At 37.0% G+C, this 19,463-nt stretch overlaps 1 protein-coding gene across 5 annotated transcripts in view; it reads right to left on the bottom strand.

Moving 5' to 3' along the window:
• KIAA0319 (KIAA0319 ortholog) overlaps positions 1-19,463 on the bottom strand; it is a 132,324-nt gene that overhangs the window by 46,593 nt on the left and 66,268 nt on the right. For 3 of the 5 annotated variants that reach the window (XM_074205892.1, XM_074205889.1, XM_074205891.1), the window contains exons 4-9: positions 18,050-18,242; positions 16,154-16,252; positions 10,908-11,005; positions 9,251-9,338; positions 7,822-7,914; positions 4,772-4,904 (exon numbers count right to left, since the gene is read on the bottom strand). In XM_074205892.1, the coding sequence (XP_074061993.1) occupies positions 4,772-4,904; positions 7,822-7,914; positions 9,251-9,338; positions 10,908-11,005; positions 16,154-16,252; positions 18,050-18,242 (704 nt within the window). Of the gene's footprint in view, positions 1-4,771; positions 4,905-7,821; positions 7,915-9,250; positions 9,339-10,907; positions 11,006-14,773; positions 14,799-16,153; positions 16,253-18,049; positions 18,243-19,463 lie in introns of those variants that run through there. The other 2 variants (XM_074205890.1, XM_074205893.1) reach the window with 2 other exon arrangements.

Below are 19,463 nucleotides of genomic sequence, written 5' to 3'. Positions count from 1 at the left end.
CCTCCAACATTCTCAACCATGAACTTCTGCTCTTTGATCATAATCTCCTGCCTTTCACCCCTCCCACTGCCTAAATACTCCTAAACCCATTCTGTATCTTTATTACTACACTGTGTTCATTCTGTTCCTGTTTCCCCTCACTATGTCTTCATATTTTTTGACCCTACAGTTAACTTTTCAATAAGGCATTATTCTCCACCTTTGAGTAACTACTTGTTATTCATTCCACTGTTTCCACCCCACTCAAAGCCACAACCCTGGATGGTCTCCAGTTCTACTATCAAGCTATGAAAAGTTGAAAGATGAAATCATAAAATAATTATAAATAGAAATGGAAATGCAAGCTATGTAACCTCAGCTGACCCTTTACTGTTGCACATCAATCCCTTTGGCTATCTCGGATTCCCTGTCATTATCTCTCCTCAAACCCTCAAATCAATCCCTACCTTCTCACTAAGGCAGCTGACATTACTTAACAGTTATCTCATCTTCCATACTCCAGACCTCAAAAATTCTCTGTCTTTGCCCAGCTTCTCCTGTTTTGCTCCAGTGTCAAAACATAAAGTGAGGGCGGCTAGGTGGTGCAGTGGATGGAGCACCGGCCCTGGAGTGAGGAGTACCTGAGTTCAAATCCGGACTCAAACACTTAATAATTACCTAGCTGTGTGGCCTTGGGCAAGCCATTTAACCCCAATGCCTTGCAAAAACCTAAAAAATAAAAAACAAACATAAAATGACCTTCCTCTTTGCCAAGATTAGTTTCTTCATTTTTGTCTTGGATGCCAAGCCTTCCCCTCTCTTCCATGGAGCTTGCCCCCAACTGAGCATTCTCTCTCAGTGAAGTACAGTTGAAAGAATAATGGATTTGAAGTCAGAACACTCAGTTTCAAATACTGGCTCTCTCATGCCTGCTACATTAGGGATTTGTGGTGAGTCAATTAGGGACCAGCCAAAGTCATTTATTAAGCACCTACATTGTACCAAGCATTGCTCTAATCCTTGGAGGATACAAAGATGAGTAAAAATAATCCCTGCCCACACCTAAAGAAAAAGAAACTTAACAGATAATATATACAGGAAAGGTGGAAGGTAATCTTAGAAGGTGTGGCTTTAGCAAGTTGGGGAGACAGAGAAAGGTTTTCCACAGAAATTAGGAATTAAGTGGAGGTTGGAAGGAAGCTTCGGAAACAATCAGAGATGAAGGGTCAGAACATTTCAGAAATAGCCAGAACAAAGATACAGATTTGAGATGTGAGGAACAATCAAAAGGCTAGTGTCACTAGAATGAAGAATGAAGTAAAACATGAAAAGATTAGAAAGGTAGAAAAGGGACTGTTTGCAAAAGACTTTAAATGCCAGCAGAGGACTTTATCTTTAGTCTTGAGAGTGAACGGGAGTCACTGGATCTCAATGAGCAATGAGTCACATTGTGAGATCAGACCTCCATTTTAGGGAAAATCACTTTAGCAACAATGGGGAAAATGGACTACAGTAAGCCAAAAACTTAAGGCATGCAGGGCAATTAGAACACTACTGCAATAATTCAGTTGAGACATACTGAAAGCGTGAACTAGGATGGTAGCTATTAAGATGAAGTCAGAGCGGCTAGGTGGCGTAGTGGATAAAGCACCAGCCTTGGAGTCAGGAGTACTTGGGTTCAAATCCAGTCTCAGACACTTAATAATTACCTAGCTGTGTGGCCTTGGGCAAGCCACTTAACCCCATTTGCCTTGCCAAAAACCTAAGAAAAAAAAAAAAGATGAAGTCAAGAGGGAGTTAGGAAGGTGGAAACAAAATCTGCAAATGATAGGATGAATGGAGTGAGGGAGAGTAAAGAGCCAAGAATGACACTGAGGTTGTGAACTTGGGTGACTAGGAAGATGGTATTACCCTCTCAAGAGTCAAAAGAAGGGAAGGTTTAGGGGAGTGAGCAACTAGGTGGCACAATGGATATAGTGCTGGGCCTGGTGTTAGGAAGACATCTTCTTGAGTTCAAATCTGGTCTCAAACACAATCCATGTAATCCTAGACAAGTCACTTAACTGTATTTGCCTCAGTTTCCTCATCTGTAAAATGAACTGGAGAAGGAAATGGCACATCTCCTCAGTATCTTTGCCAAGAAAATCCAAATCAGGTCATGAAGAGGTAGAAACTACTAATCAACAAAATGATAATACATTATATTCTGCATGTGAGGTACAGAATTAGGAACACTCAATTCAAGATGTCTAATAGGCAGGTGGTAATATAGAAATGGAGCACAGGGAAAAGTAGGGATAGATCTGAAAATTGCATAGATCTGAAAATCATCCCTGGAGAGATGATAATTGAACCCATCGGAGCTACTGAAACTAAGTGAGATAACAAAGGAAAAAGAGAAAAGGAAAATTCTCAGAGAATACCCATAATTATAAGTTAACCTATGGATGAAGATCCAATAAAGAAAACTGAGGGCAACTAGGTGGTGCAGTGGATAGAGCACTGGCCCTAGTTAGGAGTACCTGAGTTCAAATCTGACCTCAGACACTTAATAATTACCTAGCTGGGTGGCCTTGGGCAAGTCACTTAACCCCCATTGCCTTGCCAAAATAAGTAAATAAGTAATCTAAAAAAATAAATAAATAAAACTGAGAAGGAGCAGCCAATATACTGTAAAAGGCATTAGCAGCAGAAGGGGGGGGGAGGAAGGGTTAGGGAAGGCCTTTTGCAAAAAATGAACCCTATTGTCTTCCTGCCTGTGACTTCAGAGATGAGACACAAATCACAAGTACCTTGACGAGACCTTGACCCCTCCCTATAAAAGTCATAACCCTTGTTGGCATGATCAAGTTTTCCTGTTATTTTTGCTTTTATATTTATGTCCCCTCGCACTTAACACAGTCTTAGCACATATTAAGTACTTAAAAAGATGCACTATCTTTGATATATCCATTTCAACTCTGTCACTGACTATGTGTGTGACCCTAAGCAAGTCAATTCATCTCTCTGAGCCTCAGTTTTCCTATCTGTAAAATAAGGGAGTCAGATGCAATCATCTTTAAGATCCCTTCCATCACTAGAGCTATGACTCCATTTACAAATATAAATGGAAAAAGAAAACTGAAAATCTCTACCTTCAATGAGTTTATATTCTAATGGGTCAAAACATGGTGAAGAAAGGGGTTTAAAATAGTTTACCTATGTTGATTATGTCTACTTAATTTATGTATATGTGTGTGTATGTATGTGTGTGTGTGTATTATTTTCACATAGTTGTTTTCATGTTGTCTCCTCCTTTAGACTGTGAGCCCCTTGTTAGTATATAGTGCTCAGTCCCTGGCACACAGCAGGTGCTGGTGGACTTGACCTAAGGTAAGTTGATGTACATCTTTACTAGTTGATGAATGAGTTACCTGAGTGCTTAATCATTTCTGAAGCATGAAGTCATCAAGAGTCACAGCTTTTATAGAGGTCAAGAAATCATCAAGCCCAATCCCTATCTAATAATAATGTTTTTGTCCTTCATTTTTGAAGAAGACCACATCATCAGGGAGGTGATACCATGATAAGCACCTGAATTGATTTAAGTCAAGGGATACTCTGCTAAGTCACCAGTCTCACTTTCTCCTCTGGGTCCAATGGCCAGATATGAATCAGGATGACTGGTGATGGCCCTGGATTCAAGGCAATCAAGGTTAAGTGACTTATCCAAGGTCACACAGCTAGTAATGTCATGTCTGAGGCCAAATTGGAACTCTTGCCCTCCTGACTCCAAGGCTAGGGGCTCTAGTAGCTTCCCTACTAACCCTGATCTGGAAGTAGTGGATGTCCCCTCACCAGAGGTGTCTAAGTAGGATCTTGACAACTACTAATCAAAGATGTTGTAGGCTTGAATCTTGAAACTAGAGATTCTTTAATTCTGAGAAAATAGCTACACTTATTTAGTCCTGATTGAAAACCCTCAGGCAGAACCCTCTAATATCCCTAATCTCTTGAGAGGTTATAACTTCTGCTGCTTGTTTATATTTGTTAATTCATTCTTTTGGGTTTCTTATATTTGTGTGGAAGCTCAATTTATTTTATAGACTAATAGCATCTGACTGGTCTCCTAAGCCAATTTAAACATAACTTCCATAAAACATTACCCTCTGTTTATCCTTGATTTGATTTAACTGAGTTATGTTCTTACCTTCTTAAGATATTGGAGTATAGCATTTCAATCACCTACTTCAACTAGAGTGGGGCAACTTGATTGAATTATTGAATTATTAAGTCATTCACCCCTCCTCCCTTACAATAAAACAAAGTTTCTTAAGCTAGAATTTTACAATTCAACAAATCTAAAAGTCTCAAGAACCTCTCTGCAAGACTGAAAAAATCAAGAAAAATCAAATAAAAATTTTGTGCTACCTCATAAATAAATATAACTCTGCTTTACTCTGGCTCTAAAAAAGGTAATTTTGTTTCATTGAACCCAACAGAATGAAACCAGGACAACACTGTATTCAGTGTTTGGTGAATATAAATTGTTAATGATTGTGATGGTGGTAGTTGGTGGAGTTGATAGTGATGGTGGAGATGTTTTAAAGAGTCTCAAGCATAGCTTCATTCCCAAAACCATTTGAGATCTTGCATAATCCTTAAAGAAAATCAAAAGAAGTAAATTATTTTGTCATGGTTGACTTCAGATAGGAGAATCAGGCTATACAAGACAATTTGATCTAAGGTCAAATGATAATCAAAATAAAAACACTATAAAGAAAAAGTAAAGACAGAACAGAAGTTCACATACCTGAAAGTATAATTCCCAGGAACAAGATTAGATAAATGTAAGACTGATGAGTCAGCTGATACCTTCTGTTCTCTTAGGGGTCCTTTAATTTCTTCCCAGTGGTAGCCCACGATTTTAGTATCATCTGTACTTTCTGAATAAAAGATTTTTGAAAATCAAAACATGAAAAGAAAGAAATTGAAGTGGCAGAATGCCCCAGTTAAAATCCAGGCTCTGATATTCAACAAGGGTGTGACCTAACAAAAAAGCCATTTAATCTCTCAAGGTCTCAGTTTCTTCAACTGTATAATGATGTAGTTGGCTTGGATAACCCCTAAGTTTCTTTACAGATAGCTTATGTTTCCATAATTAAAACAAGATCAGTTTTTTCCAATTCATTTTTTCAGGTATGACATGTATATGTTGGGAAACTACCTGGCAGAATAGATCCAAATTTGTATTAAAGAGTCAGGAAATCTGGAATTCAAATTCTCATTCAAATATTTATTAGCTATTTAACCCAAGTCACCTAACTTCTTACTACCACTGTGGTAAATACCCACTGTAAAATGGGAATCATAAAATCACTTATCTCACAGGGTTATTATGAGGTTATTATTAAATGACAGAACATGTGCAAAGTACTTTAAAACCTTATAGCTTATAGATGCTAGTTATCATTACATGTGTTTATATTACTTCATTTATGGCTATAAAATAACCTGAATGTGTAATAAGAATGCATTACATCAACTCAAGGATCCAATATTTCATTAGGGATTATCCCCACTGCTGTGGATGAAAAGCCTCAACATTTTAGCAAGTATTCTTCATTAGTTGCTGTGACAGAAAAAAATAATTCATTTTCTGGTGTCCAATATTCTGGTCATAAGACTCACCACAGGCTCATCTTTCCAAGTCTGATACTTGGAAGCAATGTTGCCAGCTCCATACTTTATTTTTTTTTGAAAGATTTTATTTATTTTGAATTTTACAATTTTTCCCCTAAACTTGCCCCCCCAAGGCAATTTGTCAGTCTTTACATTGTTTCCATGGTATGCAATGAATTAAGCTGCATGTGATGAGAGAGAAATCATATCCTTAAGGAAGAAACATAAAGTTTGAGATATCCAGTTCCACATTTTCACAGCTTATGAGCACCTACTAATATTTTTCTTCTGCTTCAAGAAGCCTTCAAGAACAAGTATCAACTCCATGTCACATAAGAGGGAACACAGTAAAAAAGGAAAAGGTTGGGATTTTGAGCTAGAGGGCCTGAGTTCAAATTCTGCTACCTACAATTAGTATGATATTGGTCAATATTAATCTGTTTGGAGGGGTGGCTAGGTGGCGTAGTGGACAAAGCACCAGCCCTGGAATCAGGAGTACCTGGGTTCAAATCTGATCTCAGACACTTAATAATTACCCAGCTATGTGGCCTTGGGCAAGTCACTTAACCCCATTTGCCTTACAAAAAAAAATATTAAACTGTTTGGGTCTCCATTTCCTTCTCTATAAAATGGATTTAAAAATAACACCTACCTCGGGATTATTGTGAAGAACAAATCATTTTGTAAACTTAAAGAACTCTAAATGTTAATTATTACTATTATTATTACTTTGTTCAAACCTTAGTTCTGCAATTTATAACCTGTGAGGACTTGAAAAAACTAAAAGGGAGGCACTAGGTGGTGCAGTGGATAGAGCACCGGCCCTGGAGTCAGGAGGACCTGAGTTCAAATGTGGCCTCAGACACTAATAATTAACTAGCTGTGTGACCTTGGGCAAGTCACTTAACCCCATTGCCTTAAATGAATTTTTTTTAAAAAGAAAAAGACTAAAAGTCTCTCTAGGCCTCAGTTTCCACATTTTGAAAAGTGAAGAAGTTGGACTAGGTGCTCCCTATAGTCCTTTACAATCTCTATTCTACCCTAAGTTTCCAATCAGAAACACTGAATGTTATTTTTATCATTTAGATATTTTTGCAAGGCAAATTGGGTTAAAGTGGCTTGCCCAAGGCCACACAGCTAAGTAATTATTAAGTGTCTCAGGCCGAATTTGAACTCAGGTCCTCCTGACTCCAGGGCCGGTGCTCTATCCACTATGCCACCTAGCCACCCCCATTTAGATATTCTTAATAATTGATACTCTTATTCAACACAGACCTTGTTTTTATACTGTTAAAGAAAAAAGAGTAGTCAACACCTGTAACATATTTAAATTAAATTGCCAGGTCCCTATAAATTTGGCTTCAACTGTTTTCAAGGCCAGTTCAAAGTGTAAGGAAACATTAATGGATTAACTGCACATTCCCCTTGCTGAGTGGTTTAATGGGGAATAATCTTCTCCAGACAAATCAAGGGAATTATGCCTCATCAAGCTTGCCAGCTATGGCAAAGTTTTTGATCAAATAGATATAAAATGCTAATACAGGTTGTAACCCAATATTCTTTAGTGAAGCCATGGAAACAACACATGCTCAAATGATCCTCATTTGCCTACTCAGCCTCCTTGGAGTCCTGTTCAGTCTTATTCCAACATTTGGGATGCAATCTGATCATACATAGCATTAAAAGGCTATACCACAAAAATGAATTTCATAGCCAATTCAATTCAAATCAATCTAGCAAGTACCTACTATGCTAATAGCTACTGTGCTGGATAATGGGGTTTACAAAAACAAAAATAAAAGATTCCTTGACCTCAAGGAATTTCTTTTCTATTGAATAACACTACTAACATTTTTCATAGTTCAGTCTCCAATAGTTAAATTAAAAAACACTGGGAAAGGTAATTTTATCTAGAAATATTTTTAACTTCTAAAATAAAGATCTGAAACAAAATTTCTTGGTAGATTAATAATAATTATTTAAATGGAATAAAACTAAGCCCCAAACAAAACAGGGGGAAATATATGATCTATAAAGAGAAAAATTCCAATTTCTTTAGCTTTAAATGCTATGCTCCTGTGAAAAATACCTCAATATTCAAAGAACTATTAAATTAGCACCAAAGCACTACTGTAGCATTCAGAGCATGCAAAGTAAAAAGATGACTAAATCAATACATACCACTGCCATCAATGAAGGTCGAAGTAATGGGTAGGGATAGCTCCTGTACTTGGGGAGAGGCTACTGCTACTGGGGGCTCATTGATTCTCACTGCTTTGTGAACAAGAAAAGAAAAAAAAGAAACCAAATTAAGTGAAAGCTGTAGGTATAACATTCATTACTACAAAAAAAAACTGCTACATTTTCTTTTTATAGCCTAGTGGAGATGATGCTTGCCTAATTAAGACCCACTTGGGGAAAGTCTATTTAAAATCTTAAGATCTTTCTATGAAGTTCTTTCTACAGTCTTCCCTTTTCTTCCCAACCCAATCCCAGTCAAAATCTTCTAATGCTGCAGTTGATAGAGTACCGGCCCTGGAGTCAGGAAGACCTGAGTTCAAATTTGGCCTCAGACACTTAACAATTACCTAGCTGTGTGACCTTAGGCAAGTCACTTAACCCCACTGCCTTAAATAAACAAAATTTAAAAAAATTTTTTTTTAAATCTTCTGATGCCCAAGTCCTTAGCCAATGAATAGTCATTCTTGTTGCTATGATAGGAAATCAGGAGTTTGGGGTTCTATGCCATGTTTAGGAGTTAGCTGGTTAGATCCCCTGTGTCACAGGTAGTCAAAAGATCTTCATAAAAGTTATTTTTGTTCAGGGTCATTCTAAAAATACAGCCTTTATTATGCCTTTTTAATGTAACTAGGTGGTACAATGGATGAAGTGGGAGACTTGGAGACACAAGGAAGACATATTCAAATTCTCTCTCATACATTTCCCCCTCTGAGTAACTGGGCAGTCTCTTTCAGTCTATGTTTTTTTCATTTGTAAAATGGGGAGGGGTGATTATAGCATATATTTCACAGAGGAGTTGTAAAGATCAAATGAGATATCTGAATTGTTTTCTTAAATCTTAAATCACTATAAAAGTTCTGGTTGTTATTGTTATTACTTCACTTATTATGTACAAAGGCTATAAGGTGGAGGAGATAAGTTATAGATAGGGACAAGTTTGAAAACTGTGTAAATTTACTCTCATCTTCTAACTGCTCTCCTGGAAGAAGTTTTAAAAGTCACTCTTTAGGGTAGAATGAGTAGATAATAAGGACTGGAGGTAGAATTGGTGTGGGAAAAGAAGAGAAAATTAATGTGAGAAATAGGAGGCAAAGACACTTAATATTTGGTTGAATCAAAATCTGGATGACCAATGCTATAAAATATTACCCAAGTGTAAGCAAAGTAGCAGATGCTGGAAAGAATCTTAGAAAAAAAACAACACATTTTTGCTACACTGCTATCTTAGTACCAAAGAACAAACTCCAAAGGAAAGATAAATGAATATATTATTGAGTCATTCAGGCTCATGGAAATGATCAATGGACTTGAATCAATAAGAAGCCTTACCAAATGTACCACTTAGTCAAATTTTCTTAAATTGGCTTACCTGGCTTAACAGTGACATTCACAAATCCTTCTCCAAAAGCATTTTCACCAGAAACAGTCACTTTGAAGGAATAAAAGCCTACAGTCAACTGTAACACACAAAAGTCCCAAGTTACACAAACACACATGACTTGAGAAACCAAACATTCATCATCAAGAAAAGTCATGTCTTATCTACCTGAAGCTATGGCTCAAATGCCTTACCACCTTCTCAAATATGGAACAAGAGAAAGGACTCACTGAAAAGTCTAAAAATCAGGCTCAGAAACTCATCAGGTCTCTAAACAGACAGAATGTTCCAAGAGTCCTTAGAAAAATCCAACAGAACTTTAGGGCATTTAAACAAGTAAAGAAGAACTTGGGAACAAGCATCCTACTAGCTGATACTGTGCTCAAATTAGCTATGGTCATAAAAGTTTCAGTTGTGTCTAACTCTTCATGCATCCATTTGGGATTTTCTTGATAAAGATACTGAAATGGTTTGTAATTTCCTTCATGAACTCATTTTACAGATAAGGAAACTGAGGCAAACAGAATTAAATGACTTGTGCATGGTCATACAATAGGTATCTTAGGTCAGATTTGAATTTATGAAGATGAGAGTTACTTACTTCAGGCCTGGCACACTGTATCATCTACATGTCCCCTATAATGGGATTAATGAATTATAATTCCTTGGCAAACCCAAGAAAAGGAGAGTTGGAGTCACCAGGCTCCAGAATCTAAATCAACTCACAGGACATTAGCTGGAAAGTAGACAATGGATATAAAAGCTCTGTAACCTGACTTCAATGAGGTCACAATTAGACTTCGCTATCAAGAGTTAGGGCAGCTACGTGGCAAACAGATAAAGTATTTTTGCCAAGAAAACCTCAAATGGTGTCACAAAGAATCATACATGATTGAACAACAACTGAAGTCAACTCAAGAAACAGGATTTCCTGCATGCAGAGTGCAATACTAAAAGAAATCAGTTGCAGTCATTTGTTTTTTAAAAAATATACAACACTGGTATCCACATTAAAAAGAGAACTGATGAACTCTGAATAGTTTTTTTCATTAATTAAAAAAATATAAAAAATTTATTTTTCTTGCCTTTTACTTTTTTTTGCAACATGCCTAAATAGAGAAATGCACATGTATAACAGGTATCATCATAATGTTTGTCTTCTCAATGGGAGGGGTTGGAGGGAGGAAAAGAATTTGGAACTCAATATTTTTAAAAATGAATGTTAAAAAATAAATTTAAAAAATAATAAAAATCTATTCTCATGGAATCTCAAGAACCCAAACAATATTAATGGAAGGCTATTTTTTTTGTCCTTCATTTTCAAAGACCACATCAGGGAGGTGATAGATACTATGACAAGTGTGTCTTAAATTTGAGTGGGGGGGGGCTGTGCTAAGTCACAAATCTCACTTTCTCCTCTAGAACTTTATGGATCCAGTGACCAGATATGAATCAGCAACTAGAAATGGCCCTAGATGTGAGGCAATCAGGTTTAAGTGGCTTGCCCAAGACCACACAGCTAGTAAGTCAAGTGTCTGAGGCTGGATTTGAACTCCTGTCCTCCTGACTCCAAGGCCTACTCTGTCCACTGCACCACCAGGGGCCAGTGGAAGGCTAGGACTAAGAGTATAGGCCACATTCTACTTACCTGAGAGAGGTTAAGAGTTTGCATGTATCTTTGTTCAATTTCACCTTGATAGTCCACAGGATGGCTTATCAAACTCCATTCATAGTTATAACTTGTTTCTAAAAGGAAAAAAAATGCAAACTTAAGAGTTAAGTTTTCTTTATGTGACAGTTCATAGACACATTAGGAGAAAGTGTAATAACAATAACCTCAAGCCAAAAGGCCTGTTATTGATACTGGCCTCACATCTTTGGTTTCATCTCCAAGTACAGAGCAATAAGGCTTTATATCTCCAAAACAAGATGATCTATGTCTTTCCCACCTGACTTACTAGAAAACTTGAAACATTTTTACAACAGGCTGTCTACCCTGTCTATCATAAAATATTTTCCTTAACCATTTTTGTTTTGTGTTATGGTTCTGTCAATGGCCTGGTGAAATCCATGGAAACCCTTTTCAGGATAATGCTTTTTAGTGGATAAAATGAAATACACAGGATTATAAAAAAACAATTATATTGAAAAACATTATCAAGATATTTTGAAAATCTAAGTTTTCAGACCTCAAGATAAGAATCCTTGAACTAAAAAAAACCCTAAAAACTTAAAAAACCATCATCTTTCTTTGCTGCTATAGGTTTTAGTCACAATTTGAGATTTCCCCATCTCCCCCAGGTGGTACACAAACATGACCTCAGGCTAGAAGTCCTGCTGACATTCTCAACTACAAAGGATCTAAAGCAATTATAACCTTGCCCTTAGAACAAGGTTTACTTGTTTGTTTTTCCATTGCTTTCTACAAAAAAAAATATATAATCTCTGGTTCCAGAAGTTGAACTAACACTCAAGATTCTGCCTGTACTAATGTCAACTAAGTAAGAGAGACTGGGATACTGAGGAGGTTTTGAAAGCAGAACAAGATGAGGATTCCAGGGTGAGGAGCAGAGCAGCTGGAGTACTCCCAGGCATCAGGACCATAGGAGAGAGTTAAATGATGTTGAAGCTAACTGTCTCAGCATTCCCACCAAAGTATCTCAAGTGAAATGAGAACTAAGTATCTCAGACAAAAAGAGATTAACCCAAGGATGGGGGAGGGAAGTAAGAGAGCCAGGTTTGGCTGAAGGGTGCACATTGGAAGATGCTGTCAAAGCACCAGGCCAGCACAAGGTACATACAAGTACAAAGAAATGAAGAAGCCTACTCCCAATGAAGACTGGCACCCTGGGCCAAAGTCCTGATTTTCCTACCCTAATTGAATGAAAATGAGGTTGATCCACAGGTATTTGTGTTGGTAAAGTATTGAGGAATTAATACTCCAGAGCCCACATAAAGCATGCATAAAACTGGAAGGACTAATGATGACAAAAATTTGAACCAGACCCATCTTAAAGCTATCTTTCTAACTTGGATTAACTGAGCTAATTCCCAATTCCTTGTTACTAAAAAAGGGTGTATCTAGCACAGGTAGAATAGTAGTGAACCTCTATAGGTAACCATAGCCACCATACTTAGGAACTCTAAATTCAGTCTTTTTTTTCCATCATCCTATATTCTCAACCACAAGTGGACCTCTTCTAGGATATTTTTTATAAAAGATAAAGACAAGGGCAACTAGGTGGCACAGTGGATAAAGCACCAGCCCTGGAGTCAAGAGAACCTGAGTTCAAATCCAACCACAGACACTTAATAATTACTTAGCTGTGTGACTTTGGGTAAGTCACAACCCCATTGCCTTGCAAAAATTTAAAAAAAATTAAAAAAAAAAAGAAAGCTCCAGATTGGCAGAAATAATGAAAATCCTCTAACGTGGTCACAAGAGTTCTGGGTCTGCAGACAGGAAGACTAATCTTCCTGACTTGCCTTCTGGGCAAGTCATTTAACCTATCTGTCTCAGTTTCTTCAGTTATAAAATGAATTAGAGAAGAAAATGGGAAACACTCCAATAGCTTTGACAAGAAAACTCCAAAAAGACATGAAGAGTTAGGCAATGCTGAAACAAAGGGAAAGCAAACTCATACTAAAAATTATAATTCACATTATAAAAATTAGAATTCACTCACCCAACTCACTGATGGGTTTGAAACCCCTCAGTTACCTTCAACCTCATTTAGCCCACCTGCTGAGAATAGTTTTCCAGGGTAAGGCCACTGTATGTGCTAAAGCTTTTTGGAGTCACAGGTAAAAGTTAGGTGATTCAGGTGGACATCAAAGGTGGAAAGCCTCACCGAAAAGGGCTCGGTAGACTTCATACCAGAGGTACTAGTCTTCCTTGAACATACCCTACACCCCAAATGATTTGCCCAGGGTCACACAGCTAGCAAGTGTCTGAGGTCAGATGTGAACTCAGATCTTCCTGACTCTAGGTCCTATAGTCTAACCATTGAGCTATATAGCCCGGTGAAGTTCATCAGTATTGTATGGAAGTTTCATGACTGCATGTTTGCCCAAGTTCTGGATAGTGGATGATGCTCTCACAATTTCCTGGTCCCCAATGTAGTAAAACAAAGCTGTGACCTTGCTCCCATGGTTTTTAGTATGATATTTTCAACCATGTAATCAAATGTGGCCTCATCAAGGTCAGCTACCACATTGCTAATAAATTCTTCTACTTGAAAAGGATAAGCCATAGTTAGAGAGATAGAGAAATCCCAATTAAAATGACTGCATACAACATAAAAATACTTGGGAGTCTACCAGCTAAGGTAGACTCAAACTATATGAAAATAACTATGAAACACTTTTCACACAGATAAAATCAGATCAAAATAATTGGGCAAATGTCAATTGCTTAAAGGTAAGATCAGCTAAGATAATAAAAAAATGACAATTCTACCTAAACTAAGTTACTTATTCAGTGCCATGCCAATCAAATTTTCAAAAAATTATTTTAATGATCTAGAAAAAATAGTAACTAAATTCATATGAAGGAACAAAAGGTCAAGAATATCTCAGTCCCGAGAGGTAGACAGCATAGGTATTATTAACACCTTCTTACATTCTGCTCTTCACCATGTACTCTGATCCAGTGACCCTAAATCTCCTTGTTGCTCATCTCACAAAACATTCCATTTCTTGACTGCAGGCATTTGCTCTGGCTTTTCTCCATACATGAATTGCTCTCCCTCTACATCTCTACCTCTTGGCTTCCTTTGTTCATTTTCCTAGCTAAAACCTCACCTTTTTTCCAGTAACTTTTCCCAGTTTTCCTTAATGCTGGTACCTTCCCCACTGATTATCTCTAATTTTTCTGGAATAGAGCTGGGATGCACACAGCTATTTGCCTGTGATTTCCTCCATTAAATTGTGAGCTCCTCAAGAGCAGGGATTGGTTTTGGCCTTTCTATTTTCAGCTTAGCACAGTGCTTGATTGGTGATAGGAGAGTTTTGATACTGCATATAATGTCAGGGAAAATGGATTTCTAATCCTCCTTCTAATACTGATTAGTTGGATAACACTGACCCATGTAACAAATCATTTAACCTATCTGCGGTTCCATTTCTTCATCTGTAAAAGGGAAATATTAATAATATGAACTGCTGTGAACATCAAATGCATATAAAGTGCTCTGCAAACCTTATTTGCTGTTGTTGTTGTTGTTGTGTCTGAGGTTGGATTTGAACTCAGGTTTTCTAATCTATCCACTACACCATTCACTGCCCCTTTCTTTAGTTTATGCATTAGCTATTGCCTTGTGATAATTCACCATTCACAGGAACAGGGAAAGAAGGAAGGTGTGGGATACTGTGGAGGAAGGAAGCAGTAAAATCAGGATTAAGTAGGAGTTTGAAAAAAGCTATAGCGTAAAGGAATAGCCCTGAACTTCCTGGATCACATCACACAAGATAATAGAAAATGCTTTGGCTGACTAATTGTATTATATTACTCACTTCTGTTGTGTTGGGCCAACAGCTTGGTTCATCTGTGAGCTCTATGGAACACAATCATTTTTTAAAGAAATTTGATTATTTTCATTCAGTTTAATACCCATGTCCATTTTTTCCCATTTATTGGTAAGTTGTGAGATTTGTGAAACATCACAAGCTAAGGGGATAATTTTGTTCAACCCCTGGAGCTGAGATAGAGATTGTGAAGAAAAAAATAGAAATGGGGTATTGTCTTTTTTCTGTCCTGTTTTTAGAAGTGTGTATGGAGTGGATTTCTTTTAATGTCTTCCTTTGAGTTATTCTCTTCTCCCCCTCCCCAACAGAGCTAGCAATTAACTAGTGTTTAACACTAATAGCAGATATTTATATAGCATTTTAAAGTCAGGGGCTAGAGTTCTGGCCCTAGAATCATGAAGACTCATTTTCCTGAATTCAACTCTGGCCTCAGACACTAACTGCTGTGTGACCTTGGGCAAGTCACTTAACTGTGTTTTCCTCAATTTCCTCATCTGCAAAATGAGCTGGAGAAGGAAATGGCAAATCATTCCAGAATCTTTGCCCAAAAACTCCAGATGGGGTCAAGAAGAGACTAGAACTTAATGAAAAGCCTGGAGAAGCCCTAAAAATCCTAAAGGCAAAGAAATGAATTCTGCTTAAGCAGTCTGAACACCTTTTAGACTCCTTCAAAAAACCATTGAAGGAAAACATGTACATGTCTGCTTACACAGACACAGAGAATATACTTATGACATTATATAGAAATATAGTTCCACTAAAGTAGTTCTTTTTTTCAAAAACATTTTTTTCATCTCAGAATCAAAATAAATCAAATTCTTTAAGTGGAGGAAAAAAAAGAATCTTTAATCAAGATAACAGGGTGCCAAACCTGTAGCCCTGAGATCACCCATGTCTGAATACATGGATGTCCAATAAGGAAACTTATAAGAAAGGTTCTTATATTTTCAGGAGGAAAGGAAAAGGTGGTCATATGATGTAGTGAGGTCTGGTCATGAGACCCCCATCTGCCCTTGAGAGACTGGGCAAGGAAACTGGTTGTTGCCCCTCATGATCTAAAAATCACACAACAGAAAAGAAAGGACATCAGGAGTTCAGATCCAGCTCAGGCTAGATTTGTTTACAGGGTAAGTGTCTAGGCTTAGGGTGGGGCTTCAGCTCAGTTTAATCAAGAGTAAATACCTGGAAGAGTAGAAATGCAAAGACATTACTAGAATTCTGACATACTAAGATTATTTAAAGGGAATGGAAAGTAATAGGTGAATACCAAATATATTTTGTCACACTCCAAAAGTGATATAAATCCTCACTACCCTAAGCCTGTCCATCCCATTTATCCAAGCTCAACAGGAAGAACACACAGCTCACCTGAAGGGGATGCTGGCACAACAAAGGCCTTCAGTTCAACGCCATTTTGGGGTAAAGTGATCAGTACATTGTCTCCAAGAAACACCAAGAGTTCTTTGACTATAAGTTAATTACAAAGAATATATGAGCATCACATTAAAAATCACCCATTTTTCAACATAGTATAAAAACTAGTAGGTGCACAAAAGGTGCTTAATATATGCTAGCTCAAAGAATTCAGACTATAATTTAAAATCATTTATTTTTCCATCCATGCCAATTATGAACGATGTTATTTTACCTTTTAATGTGGGGTACATGTATGACTGAAATATAAAAACTCTAAGGGTTCCCTGTGCCTTTCTCAAGCTTTAAAGTGACAGGAATTTTGTGAATTAAAATCAGACAACTTGAATTAGCAATTCAGAGACTCTGTTTCAAATCCTGTCTTCCCTGATCTCAGGTAAGTTGTTTCACTTCTCTAGGTCTCAATTTCCTCATTTGTAAATGAGGTGTTAGAACTAAATGACCTCTGAGATCTGATCTACTGATCAGAGTAGGGAGAAAGGTTAAGCTTTAAAATTCCCCTCAAACTCTTACTAGCTAAGGAACTCTCTACCCCTCAATTTCCTCATCTTTAAAAGGATGGTGTTGTATTCAATTACCTCTAAGGTGTCTTCTAGCTCTAAATCTATGATTCTATGGCCCCTTCCATTCTATGATTCCATGTCCCCTAAGCAGAGTAAGGGAAGAATTAGATATTTAGAACTCTGGCTTACCAATATATTTAAAAATAGATTAGTAAATAAAGCACTGAGCCTGGAGGCTAAAGATGGATGTTCAAGTTTGAGCTCACTTACTAGCTGTGTGGGCCTGGACAAGTCACTTAATTTTGTTTACCTAAGTTTTCTCATCTGTAAAATGGGTGGACAAAGAAATGGCAAACTACTCCAGTATCCTTACCAAGGAAACTTCAAATGGGATCACGAAAAGGTGGACCCAATAGAACAATAACAACTAACTGATCAGGCATTGTAAATTCAAGGCCATGAGTTTATCCCATCATCAGATTTTTCTCCCACTCTATCCCAATATGTGCCATATAGAAGGCTCATTGTAGTCATATGGAAAAATCACTGAAACTGTTTGTGTTCTTGTGTCATTAATCAAATACCACTCAGACTTCCTGGGAGTGAGTAACCTTGTGAATCTTTAATGATAAATCTTCCTCTTGGAAAGTTTCCACAACAAAAAATGCAGTCTAAATCAAATACAAAAAAAAAAAAGGCTATTGTAGTCAGAATAATGAAAACTGTCCCAACACCCAAAAGCAGACAGTTCAGCCCATACTTGTTCATCTTCTTTGTAACCAGGATACTGTCAATTCATTCAAATGATGTTCCATTTGGTTGAACTGATTTATCTTTAGTTTCACTCATCATATTTAAGAGGGATCAAGAGAACAAATATGTGCAGCAGAGATTGTCACTGCTTAGAGGAGATGGGATTCACTACATCTGGTCCAGGAAGTAGTTGAACATTGCTTCCCAACTCCTACCACAAGCACAGTCCCTCATGTGCTTTCTAAAGATCCAACAACAGTTCACAAGGAACACTTTAAAGCCCCAACCATTCATTTTTATAGATGGAGAAAATAAGGCTCATAAAAATCAAGTGACTTGGCCCAAATGGAAATGTCAGCTAGTAGCTAACCTACTAGGACTTTTTCAATTAAATTATAACTCCCTCTCTTTATTATTAGTCTTTCTACTGAAGTTCAAGAATAAGCAAAATCAGAGAAGATTTCCCAGATTTTACAATCTATCAGAATGCACCCAAAACACAGACAAGGAGAACCATGGCCTTGAGTATGTCTTTCTCATCATGTTTTTGCTTCTTTTTTTTTGTTGTTGTTACCTGTGCTTGGAGTAGTGGTAGGGGATGTGAACTGTTCCGTTAGGATGGACTGAGAGGGGCCAGTGTCAGTGGGAAATACTTCAGTCCCATGATCTGAACTCCGCTGGGTTACTGTTAGAATTGGGCTTTTCTCCACAGTGGTTGGACTGAACTCCAGGTTGGCTGAAGGAGGATTATGGGAAGGCATTAGAACCTATGAGATCAATCATAGGGATAAATTATTATGAATAAACCAGTTGAACACAAGCATACATCACAATGGCACCTACTATTCTGTAAAATGTGTTCACCTAACTATTCTGTAAAATGTGCTCGTTCAAACATGAGTTTCAAAGATTGGAATTTCAGACTGTCTTTCAATAATAATAATAATAATAATAATAATAATAATAATAATAATAATAATAATAATGACATTTATATCTTGCTTAAAGGTTTGCATAATTTTTCCTTGGAATAACCGCATGAGGGTAGGTAGTACATATCTTATTACCTCTAATTTAGAGATGAAGAAATTGAGCCTTAGAGGTTAAGTAACCTGCACACAGTTAATAAGTAGTAAATGTTGAAATAGGGGTTTGCATTCAGTTTTTTTTAATATAAGTTCAACTTTTTCCACAATGCTATGCTACTCAATTGCTAATTATTTAAAATATAATATATGCCTTTTCAAGCATAGTACATACTAGTGTCATAAATGATAGGTAATGGGGGAATCTCAAAGAGAAGAGAAAGCACAATTCTGATGACTCCTGGAATTACTAGTTTGACAATAATTCAAAATTATGCAAAAGATTTAGGAAGACCTATTTTGTGCATAATCTCTATTCCCACCATAATATGCAAATTGTATCCCAAAATGCTTATAAAGAATTAAATGAAAAAAAGGTTAAAACCTACAGGAGGATGCAGAAAATTAAGTATGATAGCCAAGCAGGGAAAAATTAATGTAGAGTAATAAACTAGGTGCTCTACTTGATAAACTGGAAGTGCTGAGATCAAATTTCTCTTCCTATCCTCAACAGCTATGAATGAATATAGGGAACTCCCTAAGATTTTATTTACTAAATTATAGGTAGTATCAAATGTTGCTAGTTTAGGGAGCTCCCACCCTGTATGTCAAGAAGAAAGGATATTTTAATATTCTAAAATGGAGGTGTAAAGAAACTTTTTTCCTCAGCCAGATTGTTTAAAAGTGGATAAAATGGTGAATCAAAGTAGTTTGATGAAGCCACTGAGAGAAATAAGTTCAAGTTAGACATCAGATTTATATATTAAAAAATGGCTTCTCTTTTCTGTTGCTGGGGAAAAAAAGCAAGTCATTACTAAAAATTCTGAAATTTGAAAACTGGAGACTCAGCACTATCTGCCATTTATATTTCCCAAGCAACTAAGAATTGAGGTTATTTTGAGA

The sequence above is a fragment of the Macrotis lagotis genome, chromosome X (assembly GCF_037893015.1).
Source record: "Macrotis lagotis isolate mMagLag1 chromosome X, bilby.v1.9.chrom.fasta, whole genome shotgun sequence".
NCBI classification, from domain to species: domain Eukaryota; kingdom Metazoa; phylum Chordata; class Mammalia; order Peramelemorphia; family Peramelidae; genus Macrotis; species Macrotis lagotis.
The sequence above is the reverse complement of the archived record's forward strand: the minus strand, read 5'-3'. Positions and strand labels throughout refer to the sequence as shown.